Source organism: Euprymna scolopes, chromosome 13, assembly GCF_053919585.1.
Source record: "Euprymna scolopes isolate OS-2025 chromosome 13, ASM5391958v1, whole genome shotgun sequence".
NCBI classification, from domain to species: Eukaryota; Metazoa; Mollusca; class Cephalopoda; order Sepiida; family Sepiolidae; genus Euprymna; species Euprymna scolopes.
Window position 1 is genome coordinate 96,932,676 of NC_136494.1, and position 23,960 is coordinate 96,956,635.

The 23,960-nt window shown below is 32.1% G+C and overlaps 1 protein-coding gene across 3 annotated transcripts in view; it reads left to right on the forward strand.

Moving 5' to 3' along the window:
- Window positions 1-23,960, forward strand: part of LOC145292097 (phosphatidylinositol 5-phosphate 4-kinase type-2 alpha-like) — a 265,122-nt gene that overhangs the window by 114,008 nt on the left and 127,154 nt on the right. For all 3 annotated transcript variants that reach the window (XM_080138179.1, XM_080138180.1, XM_080138181.1), the window contains exon 2: window positions 14,771-14,868. In XM_080138179.1, coding sequence (XP_079994305.1) covers window positions 14,771-14,868 — 98 coding nt within the window. The remainder of the gene's footprint in view (window positions 1-14,770; window positions 14,869-23,960) is intronic.

The following is a 23,960-nucleotide window of genomic DNA, read 5'->3' on the forward strand; positions in this document are numbered from 1 at the left end:
TCACAAAGCTCCTATTATCCATTATTTATGCCGTCATCCACTGTGCATGGTAACCAGCAAGCAGGGTTTGAGATATATAAATAAATATAAATTTTTCTATTTGGTGTCCAATTCCTGTGCTGATGAAGACTTTGTTTCAATAAAATTTTGTATCATCTCAGAAAGAACCATACACAGATTGGTTGTTGATGGATTCTTGGAGCTTACGTAAATGATTTTTCCATAAATTATATTATCTTTATGTGTGTATATATGCACACACACAATGAATGTAGCTACAGGGATGTACTTGTGTTCTGATTCTAGAACTATGAAACGCTTCTAGTAGATATTAAACTTAGTGTATTGGATTACACCACAAAAATAATTGACTATTCTTAATTGTTTGGATTCGCTTCAATTAAATAATTTTTAAGCAATAGTCTGCATATATTAAATTTTCATAATGCATATTTAACATATTTCGGCTATTAAAGATAAGGATATATTATTTTAAGAAGCAGTTTTTGTGTGAAATTCATAAAATCCATATCCCTTTAGAGTTTCTAATTTTTAGAAACTTATTGGAAATACAATGCGTTTCGTTAACAAAAACAAAAGCTATTTGTAACCATTTTTTTCTGTCTATTCAGAGGATTTGCCCATTGTAATTTTTTTTTTTTTTTTCAAATCATTTCGGTAATTGTAAAATTTCTTGAATATACAATCTTATGTACTAAAAGCTTTGAGGAAAATAATTACTGCGTTTCCAATTTCACTCACCATATAAAATTCTAATATTGTATATAATATGGAGCAGGGGGTAACTGCATGACTTTACATACAAATCTATAAGATGTGTGTGTGTGCACATTTTTATGAGAGGCTTTGTCTGTTGGACTATCATATCCAGAAGCATTTACATCATTGAGCTGATTTTTTTTCCAAGTTAGTTGTTTTTTTAATTATTTTTACCTGGAATTCTTAATTTTTTAGTTTTTTAATTGAATTAAGAAAGTTATTAATTAAAATTTGTAAAGGAAAATGTGCAAAAACTATGATAAAGAATATTTATTTTTAATTGAAAAAATACTGTTAAAGGAATGGTTTAATTCAATCGTGCAAAACAGTAATAATAAAATGAATACAATGCAATTCATAACAAATTACTAGAAGCAATATTATTAACAATTGAATAAGTGATTTAAATTTCATATTTGAACCTTTCAAATCTAAAGCAATTCTTTCCACTGAGTTTTTTCTGTTGGCCAAAATGATGGAAACCACTTTTTTTTTATCTTGACATTATTTTTGTGCTAAAAATAAATGTGTGTGAACTAAATGTGGGTCATTGCCAACGAGGCATGCAAATACTGGTAGATCCGGCCATTGGAAGATCCTTTCAATTTCTAAAGCAAAATGGCTGTACTTTCTGCATAAGTTTTTCTTTCTTTTTCATTGCTCTGTTTTTGTTGCAAAATTGAAAATATATTTTTTCTTTCTTTTTAGAATTAGAGCTTAAAAAATGAAATAAAACAAACCTAATATAAAGTAAAGATTATGTCTGTTACATCTTGTTTCCTTAATTTTATAGCACATCAACCCTTTGTGCGTGTATTCAATGCTGGGTCTGTTTTCATTTAAATATAAGCGCAAAAGTTATTGTAAACGATTAAGTGTAGACTTATTTTTGCAGTTCTGTTACTGGATAGAATTATATATTGTTTGCCTTTCATTTCTACAAACTGCTTATATATTGTTACTAATTTAATAAGGTGATGTTTGCTAACTGTTGAGTGAAGAGCCATTCTTGTAATAGAAAAATAATCTAAAAATGAATGGCAAAAGAAATAAATATCTAGAGAAAAAATTCTCCAACTGCGAATATTAAATGTATTTTTTTTTTTTTTTTAGCCAAAATTGGTAGCATACATCTAGTCAGAGAAGCTTTGAATTAAGAATTCCAGGTAAAAATAATTAAAAAAACATATATATATTAATCCAGTTAGGATCAGCAAAGTGTCGTTCCCTTATGTCAAGACGAAAAACTATGACTAAAAAAATTGAAGATTTAGTATATTTTGTACAGTGATTCTAACACTTGGTTGGTTTATTCTTATCACTCCTGGCTATAAATATAATCGTCTAAATCTTTGTGATCATGCCCTTGTAGAATGCCAAAAATATTGTAACACTAGCTTAAAAAATATTGTTACTAAAATAATAAAATACAACAGTAAATAGTAACGAAGGTTATGATACTAGATTTAGCTAAAACAGAAGATTTATTATTACGTTTGATATTTGTCTCTCTGAATCCGAAACTGTACTGTTACTTTTAATTGTACCATGGATGAATAGTCTACTTAACTTTCACTTTTTAGAAGCAATGCCAACATCACTCAACTTGTGACCTGGTTTGCTCTGAATCACTGAGCTATAGGGACAGACACAACTTTTACATTCATCTACATCATTGATTTAAAAAAATAAATTTATCAATAGCAAAATGACCACTGAAGATTTGGTATATTTCTGTCTGAAGCTGAAAATTGTATTATTGTACTCTTTCAAGGATCAATTCGGAAGAGAGGTAGTGTAGTATCTATAGTCATAAGATCATTTTTCAGAGCACTACTTTCTCCTTTAGGGTAGCATACATAAACAAAAAAAATGTCACGATTGACTGCTTATCAGCAAACTTCAAAACTTGCATTATATTTCCTAACAAAATGTGACCAAAAGACCATATTTTTGCTAGAAATAGCAAATTAACATAAAACTGAAATCCATAACCCATCTTTATTTTCTCTTACAAAGATTCTTATATTTTATCCTAAACGCAAGAAAGAAATATACATAACAATACCAAACTTCAAACTAGCATTAATTTAATTCACTTAAATCCATTTTTTTTTTCTTTCTTTGAAGATTGTAACACTGGATATGGGGCAGCCAAACCAGCTGCCAACATTACCCTTCTTTTTATTGAAACCAACCGAGAGCTCTTTTTAGTATCCTCGTTGTTCCCTTAAGTGCAATTGTCTGGATCTCTTTTGCACTTGATTCACCAGGAATATTAGTTAGGTAGAACTTCAGGTTCTTCTTCATAAGCCCTGTGGCACCTCCGTGTACGTACTAACATGCACAATAAATTCTAAATGAGGCGTTTGTATTATACAAACAACCACACAAACATTTTATGAGCACAAAACACATTTTCTGTTACACAAGCTGGAATCTCTACCATTTCCTGCAACACATGCAAGAATTATATTTTTAAATTTCTACGCACAAAAGATATATGAACACAAGATGACTATCAAACAATGTTTATAAAAACACTATTTATGTATATGGCTGATTTTAACTTTATGTTCGATTTTCTTAAGACTTTGATTATCAAACTTATCCATAACAAAAACCTTCATCTGTTAAGCGATTCCAAACATGCTATCAAATAATGGAAAAGACTTAAACTCTAGCAAAAAATATTCTGAAGGTAAACTGAATACAAATGACTCTTACATTCTCTTACACATTGAGACACATTTTTCCACAATGTAAACAAAACAGAATGAGATCATTATACGTCCCCCTTCTTTTCCCTAATTTAAATAAACTAGAATTTGATTCATTTTTTGTCCACATTCTCAAATTACAACTTCCTTTTTACATGTAACTCCCTCCCCCGGCAGCTTTTCACAAACATTTAATCAATCATCTGATTAATACTTACACAACTGAACTGTCCTCCTGATTCAATCCTTAATTCTACCTCTTTGTCTCGGTTCATTCTTAAAAACAGGTGTATCCTCCTCCTACCATTTTCTCTTAACCTTCAGCCTCTTTCTCACTCCTCCCTCTAACTATGATGACCTGATTTATTTTACTTGAAAAATCAGGCATATTGTAGTATCGACAACAAAACAAGTGGTAAAAAAGAACAAAACAAAAAACAAGTATATAACAAATGTTATCAATGGAAAGAGAAGTTACTCTTCGACTTACCTGGATAAGTTTTTGTGTTTTAACTTATTTTAAAACATTTATTTGCTTCAAAACACAAATAGTGCACAGTTTTAAGTTAGAGCTAGAAAAAAATGGCAGACGTGAGATTGTCATCTGGGGGGGGGGGGGTTCAATAATTGCTCCAAAATCGAAAATTAAACAAATACTGTTAAAGACCCAGCCAATAAATGTCACCATGCCATTTGTTATGTGTGTGTGTGTGTGTAATATATATATATATATATTATTATTTTTTTTTTACCACTTTTTTTTGTTGTCTATACTGAAAAATGTCCCCCCCCAATCTCTTCTGTATAAAAATGATAAAAAATATTGATTCTTGTTACTTTGATAAAGTTCTTTAATTAAAAAGGGACAGCTGTTAAACAACCAAAAATGTTTTTAACTTGATTTGTCCTTTGTATTTTGCAGCTATTCACTTTTGCATTTATTTTTTTCCTCAACACATATCATGATAGAATTAAATATGATAGTTTAAAAATATTGAAATGTTTACATTTTCTTAAACAGGTCTTATAGTTTCATTCAATGAAAAAAACAAAAAAAAAAAAACAAAAACAAACTTGCCCTGTAGGTGACCTCTTTACTATAAACTATATGAGAAGCCAACAAAGAAAATGTTATCATTGAAATATTTTCTGTTTGTATTCCATATATTTGATGATATTTGTTGAGTTGATAAATCTTACCGATGCACCATTAACCTTTGAATCTTTATAGCTTGTAAGTCAATGTTTTAACCCAAACATGTGCTGATGTTTATTGCCTCAAGCAATGATGCTATCAAATTTAGATGTTTACCTCAAGATGGGTTGCACACATCACTCTGCTGCCCATTTTTCGCTAGTTATTGGCTCAACCCCAAGTCTCTGTGCTTTGGATATTTTTTTTTTCTCAACATCTGTTTTCTTTGGATCAACATCTAGTCTTTTTCAGTCAACCACCAAACCTCTCGCCTGTATTTGTGTGAGTATGTGCACACTTGCTAAGTTTCTTTGTATTGCCTGAAGCAGGAGATGCAATAAAATTATAACAGTGTCTTAGAAAATCTTATCTCAGTTTGTTTTTAGCAGAGGTAGAAAGTCAACTGGAAAAGCAAACAAGATCAGACCCCCATCTAAATAGTTAACCATTTACTACGGCTCCTTATCTCTGGTTTGGAGTTTAAAGTTTCATCTAATTTGCTCTGATGTTAAGAAATTTAAAATTTATGAAATATTTAATGCGTTAAAAAGGAGAGAGGGGATATCAATTTTTTTTTTTTTTTTATAAAGCTTTGTAAATTCTTGTCCTATGATAATACTGCTGTTACTATATGTACAAGCTGAGAAATAATTCCATTTTGGATATATTCATTGCGGTTTACTTTTTCACAAGGACAAAGTATGACAAAAATGGTTATTTTTATTTATTTTTTTTATTGTTGTCAGCAGCACTAGAGGTGTGTGTGTGTGGGGGGGGTAAGTAAAAAATGATTCCATTCCTCTTAGCATCTTACAAGTGAGAAAGCACCTTAGTTAACATATAATCTACCTTTTCTTATTCATGTGCCTCCTAAAATGCAGTCTACTTGTAGGTAATATGCACGTGTAGCGGAAAACTTTAATAAATATCAACATTTTGTGTGTGTGAAATTACATTACTAATGTACACGATTTAAAAAGCTATATATGGCATAATCACATTGACCCACCGATTTTCTTTTAATCACTTAAGTTAAATAACATTGAGCCTGATAAGCATCAGATGGATGACTATGAAGGCACTGTATGTATATAAGAGGACAGAGACTGTCCATGCAAAAAAAAAAAAAAATTGTAAAAGCTAAGGTCATTAAAATCATCTCACATGAACAGATGCGACTGGGAACTGTTTATGAACTTCCCCCCCCCCTACCCCTAGAAATATCCATCCTGGGAGAAAGCCTCCTGAACCTGCTCAGGGTGTGGCACACTAGGACAGGAGAATTAAAAAAAAAAAAAAAAAAAAAAAAAAAAATCTGGTTTTAATAGATTATAAAGCAAAATTTTTACTTTCATTGTTTTCAGTTTTGTGCATAAATTTTATACAAAAGACAAAAATGCAAACTAACTTATCTTTATTATGTGCATTCCCTGAAATGTCTTGGAAATGAAATGATAAATTTCGTGTAATTGAGCTTATTTACTTTGATGTCTATTGTGTGACAACTTCCAGCATCAGTTCTACCCAATGAAGAAATGGTGATGTAGCTTGTAAAACATGAAATAGTAAAGCATTTCAAACTATAAAAAATATCTTCCTAAAGTAATTGTAATTTTTTCAAATTTTGTTATCCTATTGTATCACTTTTCAATCGTATCTTGTTGGGAAAGATACGAGTTTCTCTCTTCCTCCCCAACTATTGATTAAATAGAGTAAACTGGACTCTCAAACCTAAGTTAAGCAATTCATCCAGAAAAAAGAAACCTGAAATGGCACTAGTTCTGATAGTTCTTCTATTGATCTCCTTGGAAATGTCGTCATGGAAAATCAGAATGGCTTGGAGAGACATCGTAACCAAAATTCATTGTGATTTCATAAGAACTTTTCTCATCGGTTCTCATTTGATCACCAAAGTTGAACAGCATTGAGTCCCCTCAGTACCAGATGAGTGGCTATTTTAGAATACCAGGTGTTGTATGTTAGAGTATACCTCCTTGAGTAATAAAAAAGATTACAAAAATTGATGCTGTTGAAATATCTCGCCTAAACTGGATAAACATGTGACTGAGGATCGTTCGTTAATGTGATATTCCCTCGAATTTTCTTCCTTTGGAAGAAACTGGCTAAACCAACCCAGAATGTATGCATAAATTAACAATTGTAAAGAGGGCACAAGAATAAAAAATGTACCCAATTAATTATTCTCGAAGACATTTTGAGAGTCACTTGAAATGACCCACCCCCCAACTGAACTGCAAACATAGCGTTTCTTTCTTTTAAATTTTTTTTTGTTTATTTTTTTTTTTTAAATATATACACACAAATAAATCTATTGGCTATATTTTTATTACTTTTAACATTTTTTTGTATTTTGTATGCGTCTGTAGTGATGAATTGTTTAAGGCATTTAAACAAGTGGTTTATCTGGTATAACAATTCTAAAAAACATGTAAAACAATAAGGCATTTTTACTCCCAAGACAGTATTGTCATAAAAAAAACACCGACTTTGTAAATGTTTTATTTTATTTAACTATTTTTATAATGTGGTTGAATGTGCATGTTATGTGAAGCATATAATTACAGGCATTACTGACAGCAACACCCACGCACACTTTCAAAATATGTACAGTATAATTATGATGGTAGAAGGAACCAATATTAAGACATGTTCATTGAATCTGCATTTTTATAGTGAAAATATTATTTTAAACTTAAGCATGATAGAGCTACATATACGACCAGTCTTAATAGAGATGTGATGCATCCTATCAAATTTAAGCATGACGGACCTATAAAAAATGCTATTTTAAACTGGTCGGACATTGAAGTGCATCAGGTTGTAAGGCTCCAATTTTGGAATTTGAGTAGGTGCAGTGGAGGTGACTGTGGAAGTCATCTAGTTATTATTCCCAGATCCACTTTGACCCGATGTGGTAGTATCTGTCAAGGCTCTTAATCCTCTCATTGGTGGAAGCATATCGGTGGGAAGCTGAGAACATAGGTGACAACCATTTTGACTGAATTCTCAAGTGCACAGGTGGTTAGTCTTCGATGATGGAATTGTGTTGATGAACCATCTCTTGTGATATTGCTCAGTGTATGGGCTGCCAGGATTTAGAATGTTTTCAGGCCATGGAAGAAATCAACAACTACATGTTCTTAAAAATATAAGAGAATAATAATAATAAAAAAGAATATTCTCATATTTAACATTGATGCACAATCTGTATTTAAAAGCAAAACATTTTGGAGAGTAGAAAGTAGACCTTACTTTCAGCAGTTTTATAACTCTCGCTTCTCGTATTTTGTCTTTTAGTCCTCACATTCCATAAGCGATGTTTCTGGCAAAGAGGGAAGAATTGGTGTTTTCTGAGTTAGAATCTATCCATATAACATTTATCATTGCCTACTGTTTTGACCCTGAAGTTTTTTTAGCCTGTTACATCAAGTGGCTTTATACCTTGTCTGTAGCAATTTCCATTAAAAATAAAAACTGACAAAAAGGAAACAGCAAAAACAACAACAAAAAAGAACTTCAACCATCACAAAATACAACTGATTCCATTTGCTTCTTCTTCATTTAAGAATTTTTATGAATGGTAGCATCATCTTATGTAAAAGATGCAGATATTTGTTTGTTTTGCATATTTCAGCTTAAGATGAATCAGTTATATATGAAAAAGCATCACCCACAATAAATTAGGAAGCACCCCCACCCCAATGAAACGAATAATCTTTGCTGCTTTGATAGATAACCATTGTATGCCGTTGACTCCCCCTCCTGACTTTCTTTCTACAAACAAAAACAAAGGCAACATTGACAAGTACATTATTAGTAAACAACTTCTTGTTTGTACATTTGATATCTCGTTGAGGGGGTGGCAGAATGAGGGTATTTAGATCTATGTTTATGCTCTATATGAACAGAATGCTTACTTAGATGACAAATTCAGAGTCCTTGTTATTCTTAGCAAAGGTCAGGTTAATCTATGTTGCATGTTATACCGTGACCATCGTCATGTAGCCACGGTTATACTCTCATAAATGACTGCTATCAAAGGAGTAAGCTTTTTATTTGATTACTTTCGTCCTTTTAACCTGATAATCATGGGGTGCTTAATTAATCTTATTCAACATCATCACATCCCATGATGTTGTACATGCCGAGTTCAAATCCTGTTGAATCTATTGTGGTCATTTAACCACTAATAGAAAAGGTATGAACCTTGGAAGTTCACTCCAGCTAAGGATTTAAAGTAATTTGTTTTCATGTTGATATACAATAAATCATTTATAGTATGTGGTATCTTTCAGCAGTAAATAATTCCACAAAGTGTTGGTTTAAAGACAAATCAACCCTGATAACCACAAGATGCCTAACAATTTTAAAATGGTCCAAATGGCAAAAGTTTTAACCTTTTATCCATATTGGTAAATGCTCCTTTATTTCACTTTTCATTTTTTCATTTATAAGCCACGTTTTTCTATTAACTATGTTACGAATGCGCATGTGCGGCTGTGAAACTTGGCAGTTTCATGATGTTGAGAATAAATATGTTTGAAAACACTATGTAAAGATTGTTAAGCTGGTCTAATGGTTATCGTACTTGATTCACTGTCTTTAGGTTTTGGTTTCAATCTAAGTGTTGAGTATTTTTTTTTTTTTTTTTTACTTACTTACAAGAAGTGAACTGTTTAGAAAAAAAAAAAACCCGTAATACTTGCATGCAGATGTCTCAGTTTCTGTAAAATATAATATTTATGCATATTTTATGACCGGTCAGCCTGCTAGTATATTATACTAGCAAAGCTATCTGGCATTGCCAGGTAAAAATTTCTATTAAAACTTCTAACCCTTTTCCCCCTTGTTGCACCTCCCGTCTTCTCATCTCCTTTTCTTTTCTGCTCAGTTCATTTCTCTTTCTGGACACACACATACACACACAGACTAACAACTCTCTTACGTAGATTTCTTAAATAATGAGTCTGCATAAGGGAATTAATTCTTCCAAAAAAAAAAAAAATCGATTACTTCTCTTTAGTTATTGGCTGGAAAATAGACCCTCTCAATGAAATCTATGTCAGTTTAAGGTCAAAGAATACGTAACTTTTGCTAAATTTTAGATATTATTCATCTGGGACAACACCTATCAAGAAAATATCACCTTTGTGGCTGTTTGTTTTATCCAGACATACATACAGACAAATGCCTTTTATATTATAGAAGGTATATGTATATATTCTTTTTGCATATATATACACAGAGAGAGAGAGAGAGAGAGAGAGAGAGAGAGAGAGAGAGAGAGAGAGAGAGAGAGAGAGAGAGAGAGAGAGAGAGAGAGAGAGAGGACACTTTAAACTTTTGTATTTCATGCACTTCACTAATTAATGTCTAATCCTTTCATGTTTTAATTATATTGCTTTCATGTGTAAAACAAAAGTATTGCTATTTTTTCATTTCACTATTATCACTATGAAATCACAAACCTTGCATTTCACAAATGTACCTTTTTAATGAAATCTTATTGTTACTATTACTACTTCATTTATTATCTATATAAATTACGCATGGCCAAAACGAAAGGAGGGAGTAAGTATTTTTTGACAAAGTCTCTCTTTAAATATCTACCAAAAATCAATTATCCAATCAATACGAAATTTTTACTGATTATTAAGTAAAAAATAAACTTTATAATGGTCTACTTTTTTTTTTTTTTTCATAATAGAGATATATTTTTGCCTACAACCTCCACCCCTTTATTTGTGGATACAAATATGCTTAAAATAATTAGCCGAAACCGAGCAAAATATATTGTATTGTGGCTTTCAAAGTGTTAAATTCATTCAATATGTTAATAATTATCTTTCAGATTAGCAAAAACAGAAATATTTTCATTATTTTTGCAAAGAACACTAATTACAAATCTTTGAAAAATAAATTATTTTCTTTTAGTGAGCCCAATATTGCTAATATACCATTAAATAGGAAATGCTTTGAAGAATTGATACCAAAAAAGGAAAAATTGATAACTGTATATTTTGCTAAAAATATAATTTCTTTCAGCAATTTTTTGTTTATTCACCTATGGTGGCCCAACCGTGATAGTAGATGCAGGAGTTGTTTTCAACATGTATGATGCCTAGCATTCCCAAAATGGTCACCCATCTGGTACTGGTCAGCCTCATTGTTGCTTAACTTTGGGGGTTATGTAGACAATATATATCATTTATGCAAAAAGAATTAAACCCTTCACTTAATCGTCAAATTAAACATTAAAAATACCTGGCTAAATATAGTTTATTTAGTCCCCTCCAGACCTCCATACTTAATTTTAAACTATTATTATTATTATTTTTTTTTTTTAATTTCGCTATGCGAATCAATAGTGATATAAAAAGTTGAAATTATTTGAAATTCAGGTACTTATATTATAATATTTTTGCATATTCTTATAGTAAATCATCCTAAATCTTAAAAAAAAAAATTATTTGGTTAAAAAACCTTTAAAAAAAAAAAATTTCAATGTTTTAGCGATAGACAAGAATGACGGTGAATGGTGTAGTTTTGGAAAATTTAAAATTGTATTAAAAATAATAAAAAGTTTTATATTCTGCTTTTTATATGATAAAATTCAGGCTTTTATCTTTCTGGAAAAAAAGTTACTCAAGAATAATGGATTTTAATAGATTTTAATTCGTTTAAAAAAAAAAAAAGAAACCCAACAACATGGTTTTTCTTTCACTTTTTGACCATGCCTAATGTAAATAAAACGTGTTTGTGTGAAATATTTAACTGATACAATCTTAAACTTCTGGTTCTATAACACTCAAATAGAAAATAGTAATCATACACCAAGGACGATTTATAACAATTAAAATCTTTTAGATGGATGATTAACACATACAGAAATATATCGCCAGTTGAAATGCAAATTGTTGTTCATTTAAACTTGCTAACATATTTCTGTTACTTTTGTGCACATGCAAATTCAGAGGTAGCTTGAACTGGTTTAATTTTAAATCTTTCTTATCTATCTGTTGATAGCTTAAATGGTAGGGAACGTGGCGGAAGCGCTAAATGATTCTAGCTGATAGCACCAAAGTCAATTTTTGAAAAATTTTGAAATAAGTACTGTGTTAAGTACAATGCAATATTGAATAGAGAATTGGCTCTGTAATAATAAATATATGTTAATTCATGCAGATTCCATATTTAAGCATGGTTTTCGACTAAGCAAGGCTGGGTGCCCTCAGCTAGTACTTATATATTTCTCCTTCATTCATGGCCTAGGTCATTCCACAACAACAATTTTAAACATTAACTAACATGCTTTTTAATTTCTTTTTGTTCGGTACTTATTTTATCAACCATTACTTAAAAACACAATAAATATACCTCGGTCTAGGATTTTTTATTGAAAGATGCTAGAATCAATGGGTTTGGGATTGATTAACATGCTTTTTAACAATTCTTTTTATTAGCGAGGCTTCATTTCTTATCAACCATTTTATAAAAAAAAAAAAAAAAAAAAATACCTCGATCTATAAGGCTTTCTCCTTCATTGAAAGATACCAGAACCAATAGTTTTAGGATTGATAATATTTTTTCTTAAACATTTTTTATTTTTACTTTTCTGTAATAGGGAAGGAGGGGGGGCATAATTTAAAAAAAAAATTCTTGATTTATCGATCACTTCATAAAACAGAACAAAATTATCTTGATCTATGATAATGCACTAGATAATTATAGTTTAATTTGTTTTTGAGGGTGTGGAGTTCTTTTAATGAATCTGTTCTGACTTTGTGCCATCTTTCCACCAAGCAATGCTGGCATACGAGTCCTGGTAGTATATGTAATCTCATACATACAAAACAATCATTATATATATATATATAAAACATTTTGAACTGTTGCTGTGTTTTGGCTGTATAAAACTTTCAAACCTCTTTATTCAGGTGTGGCACAACTAAGTGCATGTTGAATTTCAGATGAATTCTTAGTTCTGAAATGAATGAATGTTTGTTTGGATAACTTGGATGGTTTGGATAGCATCCTGTGGGACTATTTTTAATGGCAGATTTCCATCAATTTGCATCGTTGGAGTTTACAAATGTAAAAAACATTTGTTTATATGATAGTCTTTAGATATAAATGCTTATGTAAGAATGTCTTAGTGTATACAAAAGTTAAATCGGTTATTTACTAGCAGAATCACATGGAAATTCCATGGTTGCTTTTTTCATGGAAATTACAATTTTTGAAATATCCAAATATGAAATGTAAAGATTTTAGATTATAGCTTTATTTTAAATTAAATGAGTAACATATTTATTTTGTTTTAATTTTTTTACGCATTTTTCTTGCCACAAATTTTAATAACTTTCTTAGCTGAAATCTTTTTACTCTAATATATAAAACTCATTTGTCATCTGCTTGCTGTTTACATACAGAGAAAGCTATATTAATACTATTACTATGTCGAGTTTGGATGGATTACTTCCCTTAGATTTAGAGCATGCATATTGGTCATGTAATGTTTGTACTGATTAAAATCAGAGTAATATTTTATAATTAATTATGAATCTAAATTATTATTTTATAAAGTGAGAGGTAGGGATTTATTTTGTATTAAGATAGATTTTATGATAAAAATTGATGCTAAAAAATTTTTCCTTTGTTTAATGATATTTGACCCTGATATTCTATTATTTATCTTTGTAAATGCTGTATGTATATTAAGTATGTTAAAAAGAAATATAAAATCAAGTGAGGTTTTCTATATCTACCCTTCACAAGATCTGCTATTGTAATGTTATATGAATATTCATGTTTTTGTTAAAAAAAAAACTACTTTAAATTGACCTAGGGTCATTAAAAGTTACAAGAAGTGTAAAAATTAAAAATAATTTGAAATAGATAAATTTTTTAATCTGATTTGTTTCTATTTTACAATTTTAAAATTGCAAGAAATAACTTTTTTAGAAAAAAAAAAATGATTTAACTTGCAATAACACAAGCTTCTATAGGAGTTTGTGTGCCCTCCCCTCATTCTACATCTTCCTTTATTCACATCTAAGCTATACTTTAATATGGGGGTCTAGTTCAGCTACTGTGTTAACCTGAATTACACTGCATACAAAAGGAACATGAAATTATAGTTTCATTGAAAGACTTATCCCCATCCGTGTGATAACAGGTTAATTACTTTTAATCTTAAACAGATTTAACCTAATCTAACAACCAATAAACATTCTACTGATGGTTTTAATGTACAGCTTGAGAAGAAAACAAATTCAAGAAAGTCTTACGAGGGGCGTGCAATAAGTAATGCCCCTGACCCACGTCCCATAGCAGTAGAGCAACGAAACTTGGCACATTTACTAGTCTTTCTCTACATAGGAACCACCCAGAGTTATGCATTTCTCCCATCGTTTGATGCAGCTCCGGAGACCGTTTTTGTAGAATACCCCAGGTTGGTCCTCCAACTACGACGTGACTTCAGAAATCAAGGCTGCATCATCTGGGAAACGCTTTCCTTTCAAAAACAACTTCATGGCTGGGAAAAGGTGAAAGTCAGAGAGTGCAAGAGTAGGGAGGATGGGGAAGAATTTCATAAAACCACACGCCCGTACTTCTGATCTGGTAACATACGAGTTGTGGACAGGAACGTTGTCCTGCAGGAGGAGGGTACCTTTGCTGATCTTGCCCCGCCTCTTGATTTTGATAGCTTCTCTTAATTTCCTCAAAAGTGAAGCATAATTGTGGTACCTTTTGCCAGGAAATCTGTCATCACTACTCCACCCTGCACCCTTGCCTTCTTTGGAGGTGGTGAGTCCAAGTGCTTTCACTGTATTGACTGGGCTTTGGTCTCTGGATCATAGTGATGGACCATGGTTTCATCCTGTGTAATCAATCTTTTGAAAAACTTTTACTCATCTTCTTGGCACATCTCCAAATTCATCCTTGAGCACTCGACGCGTTCTCGCTTCTGGAATAGTATGAGCAACTTGGGAATCCATCTGCCAGACACCTTATGCATATGCAACATTTATTTGTATCCTTTTATTTTCAGATTAATGAACTCAGTCACATACCTGTCCCAGTCATGCTTATGCCTGATGACTTCAAAGCTTTTACTAAAGCTAAAAAGGATAACCACCTGTTTAACAAGTAAGTTTGTCTATTTTCATTCATTCTTTATTTTCAGACATAACTAGAAATACAAAATCATTTTCTTTTATTACAAATTTCTTATGATAATGAACAAAGAATATTCTAAATTTGTTTTTGCAAATTAAAATAAAAACAAGAAAGCAGATTATGACACCACATTGTCAAAATCATGACTGATGTCAACAAAACTGTGGGGGCTCTACATGAATTTTTGTCCAAACAAACAAGTGATTCAAGATCATTTGATGTTATCAGACTGTGCTTAGCATTTTTATAATAACTCTTATTCTGCTAGGTAAGGGCAAAAATGAGCAGTGGGGGGGGGATAGGGGGACCTAGTTTTGAAAGCCGTTTTATCATGATTTTTTTGCAGGTTTCCGACTACTTTTTAATTGTATTTGAAAGATTAGAGATTAAAGTTAATTTCCTAAAGAAAAAAAATATTTGTACATGTGAAAAAAATAAAAGTTATGAAAAATGTTTTCACAGCGAGCTAACCAATTCAGCTAAATTTTGAAGTTAAATAAATTCATTGTAAAAATCCTTTAAAAGATAAATATTAGTTTTCTGGGTCTATTTCAAAGATAATTAGTAAAGTCCTAAGATATTGAATTAAATAAAATTTAAAAAAAAAAACACCTTGTTTGTGCAAAAAAATACTTAATTAGCCCTCAAAAAGCAAGTAATTTACCGTTCGCTAAAAACGCAACAAACTAAAAAAAAATGCATGATCGGATGCATTGTTATATCAGGTGAGGTCTATGATCATTGTTGTTATAGATGTGTCCTGTCCGGAAATAATAAATATTCAGTTTATGTGTGCAACTGGAGTAATATGCCTGGCTTTGTTGAATGAAAAGGCTTTCAATAAATTGACAATGCTGAATTATTAACAATAACTTTTATAATTGGTGAGTTTGATATTGTTTAGGTTTTATAAGTTGAATAATTAAAGAAACAGCAGCAAAAATTGTCAACCCCATTAGAAATGATTAGTTTAATATTAAAAATACCCAACTGATATTGCTGTGCTGAAATCCAACTATGTTTAATACACATAGGCTAGGCTGATTCCATTCAGTCCAACACCTCCGACTTTCTTGTGGTTTGCCACGTTTTGTCTCTCTTTACCCCTTCTCCAAAATCCGATCTTAGATAGACATTATCATCTGTGTTCAATTTATCTGGCCTCTAAACCTCTAGTGATCCTTGAAATTCCAGCTGACATTGAAGTAAGGAAGGAAAGAGTGTAATTTTGTATTTTGCACATTAAAATATATCCCATTATGTGGGTGGTGGTGATGGGGAGATTGCATCCATCTGAAATAGACATTACTTTCTCTAGAAAGAATCCTTTCTCCCCCCCCCCCGATTGGTTGATTCTGGGTGGTATTTTTTGAAAGGATAAAGCCCAGGATAGGTGGCTTTGACTATAGACCTGTCACTAAAATGTGCATTTGAACATCTGTCACTATGGACACTATCTTACAATTTAATTTGAAATAAAATTAATATTCCTACCTATATTGATGCTATGCTTTTATTGGGAATAACCTTCAAGAAATATTTTGAGTAAGCTTGAATATTCGTCCGAGGAAGGGGCTTCTTGTGCACTAGTACAAAATATTTCAAAGTGAAAACGTTTACGAAAATCGAAATTAGCTGAAGTTATGGGTTTAGAAAAGTTTCAATTTTTTGTAGTGAATCTTCTCACCTGGGGGGGGGGGGGTTGTAAAATGACCAAAACGGGTTCAGATTTTGAGAAAATTAAATTTTCTGTAGTGTAAATATAGTTAAACTCTCATAAAAAAATCCTCCCCCTCCCCCCAAAAAACAAAACATTTAGGTGTATGTCTGTGTGTGTGTAGAGAGGGACTCTCTCAGCAACTTCTTTTAAAGAAAAATAATATCACCTGCATATAGGACAGTCTGTATGAGTAGTAACAGAACCTGTATTTGTGACTAATATTTTGTATTTTGGACCCTTTTTATGACTCTGTTAGTCTAGGCAATAATGTTTTTGTTGGCTATGGGAATTGCGCGTTGAATGGGAATTGATAAACAAGAAAATGAAACAAAAAAACAATGCAGAATGAAGAAAACAAAGATGTATAAAAACCAAAGAAAGTTTTATTTCATAAACAGATTCTCAAAGATGTGAATAAATAGACATATTATTTAGATAAGGAGGTATGATGCAATGTATATGTGTGTGTGTGTGTGTATATATATATATATATATAATGAGAGAGAGAGAAATGATAGGTGTCTTTAATTAACTTGGAGATATGTCTTAATATGGGTCTGTGTGTTTTTTTTTTTTTTTTCTTTTTTTTTTTACATGGATGTCACCACTTATCCTTGAGTGGCCTCTGGGCCTTGATAAGGGTTAATAGGTATGCATTAGTCATTGTGATTTTAGCATAGTAAACAGTGGGAATTTTGTAACTTGGATTACTTAGGGGGACGATTCAATTAGAACTTGTTCACATTGGACTTTTTCTTTTTTTTTTTTTTTCATAGGTATCAACACATCAAGGCCAAGAGGCCACTCAAGGATAAGGGTTAAAGAGTGTACAGTAGAAATTGGACAATATAATAATCATTAGTAATGAAAATTTGTTAAATTTGATAACTTATATGGAACGGTTCATCAAGAACTTATTTACGTTAGACTTGAAGACAACCATATTGTAGTCAGCCGGAAAGCAGGAAAACGGAAGACAATTCCACAGGCGTGCAGTTCTAATAAAGCTTTGTTCATGGAATCTACGTTTAGGTTTAGGCACAGATAAAGAGTGGGGGGAATTATTAATAGTGTTTACAGCTAGACGAGTGTTTCTTGTGAAAGTTTGGCGAGGGGGACCATAGATTGAAGCTCAGTCGAACACTTTCCCTGAAAATAACGATACATCAGAGACAAACTCGCAACATCTCTTCTGTGAGATAGAGGTTGCGAGGAAGAGAAAAGGACATCTCCTACGAGGCTACGAAGTCTATTTTGAACTCTGTCAAGGCAGGCCAAGTCCTTTCTAGCAGCTCCTGCCCAGATGTGGCAACAGTATTCCATCCTTGGACGTACCTGGCTCTTATATAAATAGAGAATTGCATCAGCAGTGAGATATCTACTGGATCGATAGAAAGAACCCACCATTTTTCCAGCGGCCTTGGCAACAGATTTGATGTACGTGTTCCATTTAAGATCAGGAGTAATGGTCAAGCCCAGAAGCTTGTCAAAACTTGAGGCCTCCTGAAGACGAGAGCCATTCATTTCAATTGATGCCAGATGGGGATCAGAATGTTGATGTAAAGAGAGAAGCTTGGTTTTAGATGCATTAAAAGTAACCAGCCACTCCTTTCCCCATTGTACTACATGCTCAAGATCAGAGGAGAGAGAATTGGAGAGAACTTGGTCATTTACTGTCTTAGATGTGCTACCATAAATGGTAGTGTCGTCAGCATAAATGTCTACAAATGATGTAAGGATGTGATTTGGAAGATCATTAATGTAGATCAGGAAAAGAGTTGGGCCCAGGATGGACCCCTGAGGGACACCGGCATTAATACTGTGGGCTTCTGATTTTTGCCCCTCAACTACTACTCTTATGAACCTATCAGAAAGAAATGATTTAATAATTGAGAAGACTTTTCCAGCTATACCATAGCTAGTGATCTTATGAAGTAAACCTTTATGCCATACCCTATCAAAGGCCTTAGATATGTCAAGAGCAATTGCCCTAGAAAGGTTGCCTCCATCGAGAGATTTGCTAATCCTATGAGATATAGCTCTAAGCACATCTGTAGATCTAGCAGAACGGAGACCATATTGAGTGTCACTAAGAAGGTTATTTTTGTTGAGATGGTTGATTACTTCTCTATTTAACACAGATTCCAGCAACTTACTCATGACGCACAGGAGACTTATTGGCCTGTACTGAGAGGGGGATGAGCGATCACCTGAATTCTTAAATACAGGGCATACTGATAAAATTTTCCAGGGAGATGGGAAACTATTCTCCTTAAGACAACGTTTAAATAGTTTTGTAAGTATGGGCGCTAGTTCAGGTTGAAGTTTTTTGAGTACTATAATTGGAATACCGTCCGGGCCAGTTGCTTTACTGGAATCAAGGTTTTTGATTAGCTTGGCAACATCACGTACAGATATACGTATATCACATAGTGTGTTTTCAGATACAGGAGGAAATATTGGGGGTTGGCGGCCTTGATCGCAAAAGGTAGAATTAGCTGCAAAGTTCTTGACAAAGAGTTTGGCTTTGTCTGATGCTGACGAGATTACCTCAGGTCCATTGATGATAGTTGGGATGGAGCACACGCTTCTGTTCAGAATTCTGTTTGCTATTTGCCAAAACTGGTGGGAACCAAGCCGCTGCTCAGCTACTTTGGACTTAACAGATTGAGCATACAACCATCTTGCGCTCTTTATTACTTTCTTACAATGGTTGCTGGCAGTCCTGAAAGCGGCTTTAGTTTCCATACATCTATTACGTTGGAAGCAGTGGAAAAAGTGATTTCTGTGCGCAATGGCAGCAGCACATTCTGGAGAGAACCATGGCTGGCTGTTAGGTTTTTGCTGAAACTTTTTCGAGGGTATGAAACGATCAATACCTACAATTAACCATTCCGTCAGGTCTGATACTATAGAGGACACATCCTTAATTTATGTTAATTTCATATTAGACAAAAAAGGGTGATTTCATCTTCAAGTCCGGTTTGCAAGCAAGTCTGAATTTTCCTAAAAGAGGTCTGAGGCAAACATTTCCACACCTTTTTATTCAACCGACTTATTAAATATCCTTTAACAGTATTGCACATGGTTTTGTCCAGGAATTAGTATACTTTACAATATAAGCACTTGCATTCTCCATTGTTTTATCATGTCCTGTTTCCAAACCTCAGTTTTTGATTTAAGTAGGGAAAGGTTTTAAACCTTACATCCTGTATCTGCTCTGCAAAGGAGAGAAGTAAATGAAAGGAAGAAGCACACTGTAGTCTCTTTGTTTGCGCGCACCTTCTTTTTCTATTCGTAGTCGTATCATGAGCAAGGTGTATTCATGTATGCCTTCATCTTTTAGTTGTTGGCGTGATGGACTGAATCATATGATTTTGATTATATAACAGTAGGATATCATATCTAGCAAATTTCATGTTTGTAAGTCTAATAACTTGAAACTAGCAACAGTTTTAATTTGTGAGCATATACTAAACTAGAAAAATATCTAGATCAAGGTCATGAAAACGTGAAAGTCATACTTTTAACGATAACTTTGGTTCTGTTCGTTATTGAGGCTCTATTTAGCCCATATTGTAGCCAATGAAATCCTGCATTATAAATGATATTAACCATCTAAGATTAGAATTTCAGTTTCCAATTATTCCAAATTTGATGTATGGATCTGATCCTCTTTTATAACAATAATCATCATGCAACATTTCAACATGATTAAACAAATAGTTTTTGAGTTATAAATGTCTCTATAGCATAACCAGGAATATTTAATTAATACGAAATATGGCCTATCCTTACATTGGAAGGCAGAGGTATGCAATCTCAAAACTGACTTGTTTTTGTTGCAATTTTGATCAAGACATATTACATGATTTTTATTCTAGAAAATGTCTAAAATTTAAAGCTTAAATGGAAATCAAAATTTAGGGAATCTTAGTGTCTAATGACTGGATCAAATTTTATGCAAATCTGAAATATCTAATGTGATGTTTTGTCCATATTGTGAGTTTATTTTCTATGAACTCACAGCTGAGCCAATTTTTAAAAAATTTCACACAAAGCTACTTGATTTGTCTGGGAGTGTTCTTACATAGGTTTTGTATCATAATGCATCCCATAAATATCGAAAATCAATAATTGAAAAAATCTAATTAAAGAAGGAAGTCCGATTTTGAGTAAAGTTAATACTTTTATACAACCTATCATCACAAGGGCATTTGAGAAGTTTTATCACCACACAAGCAAAAAGACCTAAAATCAACTGTAGATTCTTTGATCTGACAAGGGCATGTTCAAAATGAACGTTTCATTTTTAGAGCACGGTTGAACCATAATATTTGACTTTTGTATGTTTTAACTGTAATTCAAGTGACTATGTAAAAATATTTCATAAAATCAATTAGTTCTTGGATCAATAGGGGTGAGTTTGAATGAATATTTCTGTTTAGAGCACAATTAAACCATGATATTTGACTTCTGCATTTTAAACTTTAAGTGAAGCTATTATTTACAGATATTTTTATAAAATCAACAGATTCTTTACAGTGAAATGTAGGCTGCAATATATATATTATGGACTAAGTCACTGCCGGGAGGCATATAAAGCTTCATCCCGCTATACTGAGTGGGGGAGGGGGTCCCTAACTAAGGCAAGCAATCGATTTGATTAAAAAATGGGCAATTTCACAGATTTTGATGATAAAGTATGGGAGGGTTGAACATTTGTTGATCCTCATTTAGTCCCAAATACCGTCGGGTGTCCCTGCTAGGCTTCATTAAAAACCCTTCAAAATAACCCAAACAAACGGAAATTTAGGGAATATTTATTTTAAAATTTACAAAAATCAAAGGTACCTGAATTTTCATTGCTTTTTCATATAACTAAGTTGAACTAAATATAGCCCATATTACACACTCTGAAGTCTAGCAACCGTGTTCCTTAATTGATAATGATCGGTTAATTTAGGAGTGAATTCTATACATTCAAATATAAACATATATATCTATAACTTACTTTATATAGAAATGAGTTATATTTGATACAAGGCGATTTTTAAAGAATTAACTAAAAAAAAAAAAAAAAAAAATTTCAACTCTTCATAATTTTTTGAAGCAGAGTCCAGATCTACATTATAAGTAGAGGCTCAAGATGAAATGTTTATTTAATGTTCAGTAACAGCTTGTTCACTATCAGTGTATTTTTTTTTTAGTTTCCCTATATTTTAAAGAGCCTTCCATCCCTCTAACCCTGACCCTTGTTTGTGAAATCTTCCAGATTTCCTGCTCTTAGACTGTCCTATATCTGACCCACTTTTTACATAGGATGGTCTCATATTACTACTATTTTTGCATAAGCGTTTTTGGTTACATTTCATTATTTTAAAGTTGTCAGAATAAAATATTTACATTATATCCAAACTTGATACTTTCTATTTTAAGCAATCTTTCTTCCACAAAATAACCTGCACTTCTCTTAATAGATTCATTTCAAAGTTGGGTCTTTTAAAAGGAAATAAGTGATGTTTAAATAGTTTTATGTGTCATATCAAATGATTCTGAACATTGGTAAATTACTTCCTTCGCTAATTGTTGCTTTTATACAGATCCATTTTGATATATGATCAGCTTGATCTCAAACTTTTCACTTTTTCACACACACATATATATATATATACACACAGTGTGAAGATATATATAAACCTTGTCTGTATGAGAATCGGTCTCTGTCAAATTTTGGCCTAAAGGTTCGAAACTTGACATATGGGGTGTTTAGACCTATGAAACAATTTGGTAATTAACTGGAAAAAGAGCTGATAAGGGGTAAAAATTGGAACTTTGCAAGCATAAGCTAACTTAATGTATATCTTCCACACATGTGCAAATATGCATTTATGTTTAACTACATTAATTTGTAAAGTTTTGACCTGCATGTATCTTTAGGGCAGATGGCAGTGAACACCACTAAAGAGCTAAATGTTTTGGTTTTAATTCTAAACTAGTTCAATAATGACACACACACACACACCATGCGCAAACATTGTTGAACATAACAATTCTTGTTTGATTTTTTTATTTTTTTATTTAAAAATTTTTCATCCATTTTTGCGTCAATCAAAAAAATAAATATTCCCTATTAGGGGTGTATTAATTAATCAGCAGGTAATCGGCCTAATGAAATTACTTTTCTCTTTCCTATTAAATTTAAATCATTTCATCACTGCTAAGTGACTCATCATATAACTTTGACACATTAACATAGTAACTACGAATTTAACTTAACATTTAATTAAAGGTCTGGTCACTATTATGACTTTTTGCCTTAACTAAAATTACAAAATGCAAAGTACAATTTCCAATTCTTTAATGAATATACTTAAATAATTCGATAAGAAAAAAGAAATTACAAACCAACTATAAAGTACAAATTGTAATTCTTTAAATAAATAACTATATATATAATAATATAACTATAAGCTGAAGTTTTGCACCTGCTGCTCTACTTCCCTATTCTTGCTGCTTGCCTCCTCTGCTCTCATAGTCTCCTCAATATTTAAAGTTGAATACTTTTAAGTTGTAATGTAGAAACATTAGTTTCTCCATTCTCAGGACACAGCCTGTTCCTCGTAAGTTCATACACATTACCACCTGTACTAAAGAGCCTCTCGCTCTCTTCAGTTTAAGGTGGTGCGCTTAAATATTTTGAAGCCAGTTTACTCAGCAGTGATAAGGTCTCTTGCGTCTTCTTTCACTGCTGAAGTGAATCATCACCTCTTGTAAGTAGTTAGAAGACTACAGTTTCTTTTGTGCACTTAACCATAAAGGATTCACCCCTTTTGAGTTTAGATTATGATTCTTGTATTTCTGTTGTAATTGTAGTCTCCAGGTTTAACTCGGTTTCTACTTGATCTAAGTTTTCATTTGTTACTATAGGCATATTTGAATCTAATTCATCAAACAGGCTTGAAAGAGATACAGTTTTACTTTCACTTTGATCTTCTTGACCCTCAATCAAAGCTTGACGAAGTGTGTCCTGCTGATTCTGCTTCATTTTCATCAGTAGAAAGTAGAAGACGTAGAATAAAATTCTTACTGTTTTCCATGTCATGTTTTTGAAATTTAAATTTTAATCTTGCATTTAGGAACGTAGACACAAGTTTTTTTTTTTATCATTTAGATAGGATGGAAATCTTATTTCCATTGATTCATTGAATTGTTCAACAGTGGTAAGGATTCTACAATAAGCAAACGAACGTTTTTCAAAATAACAGAATATTTTTTAACTGGTAAACATTAATCAGGAAGGATTTTTTATGGGATATATGTGGAGCAGAATGATTTTGTT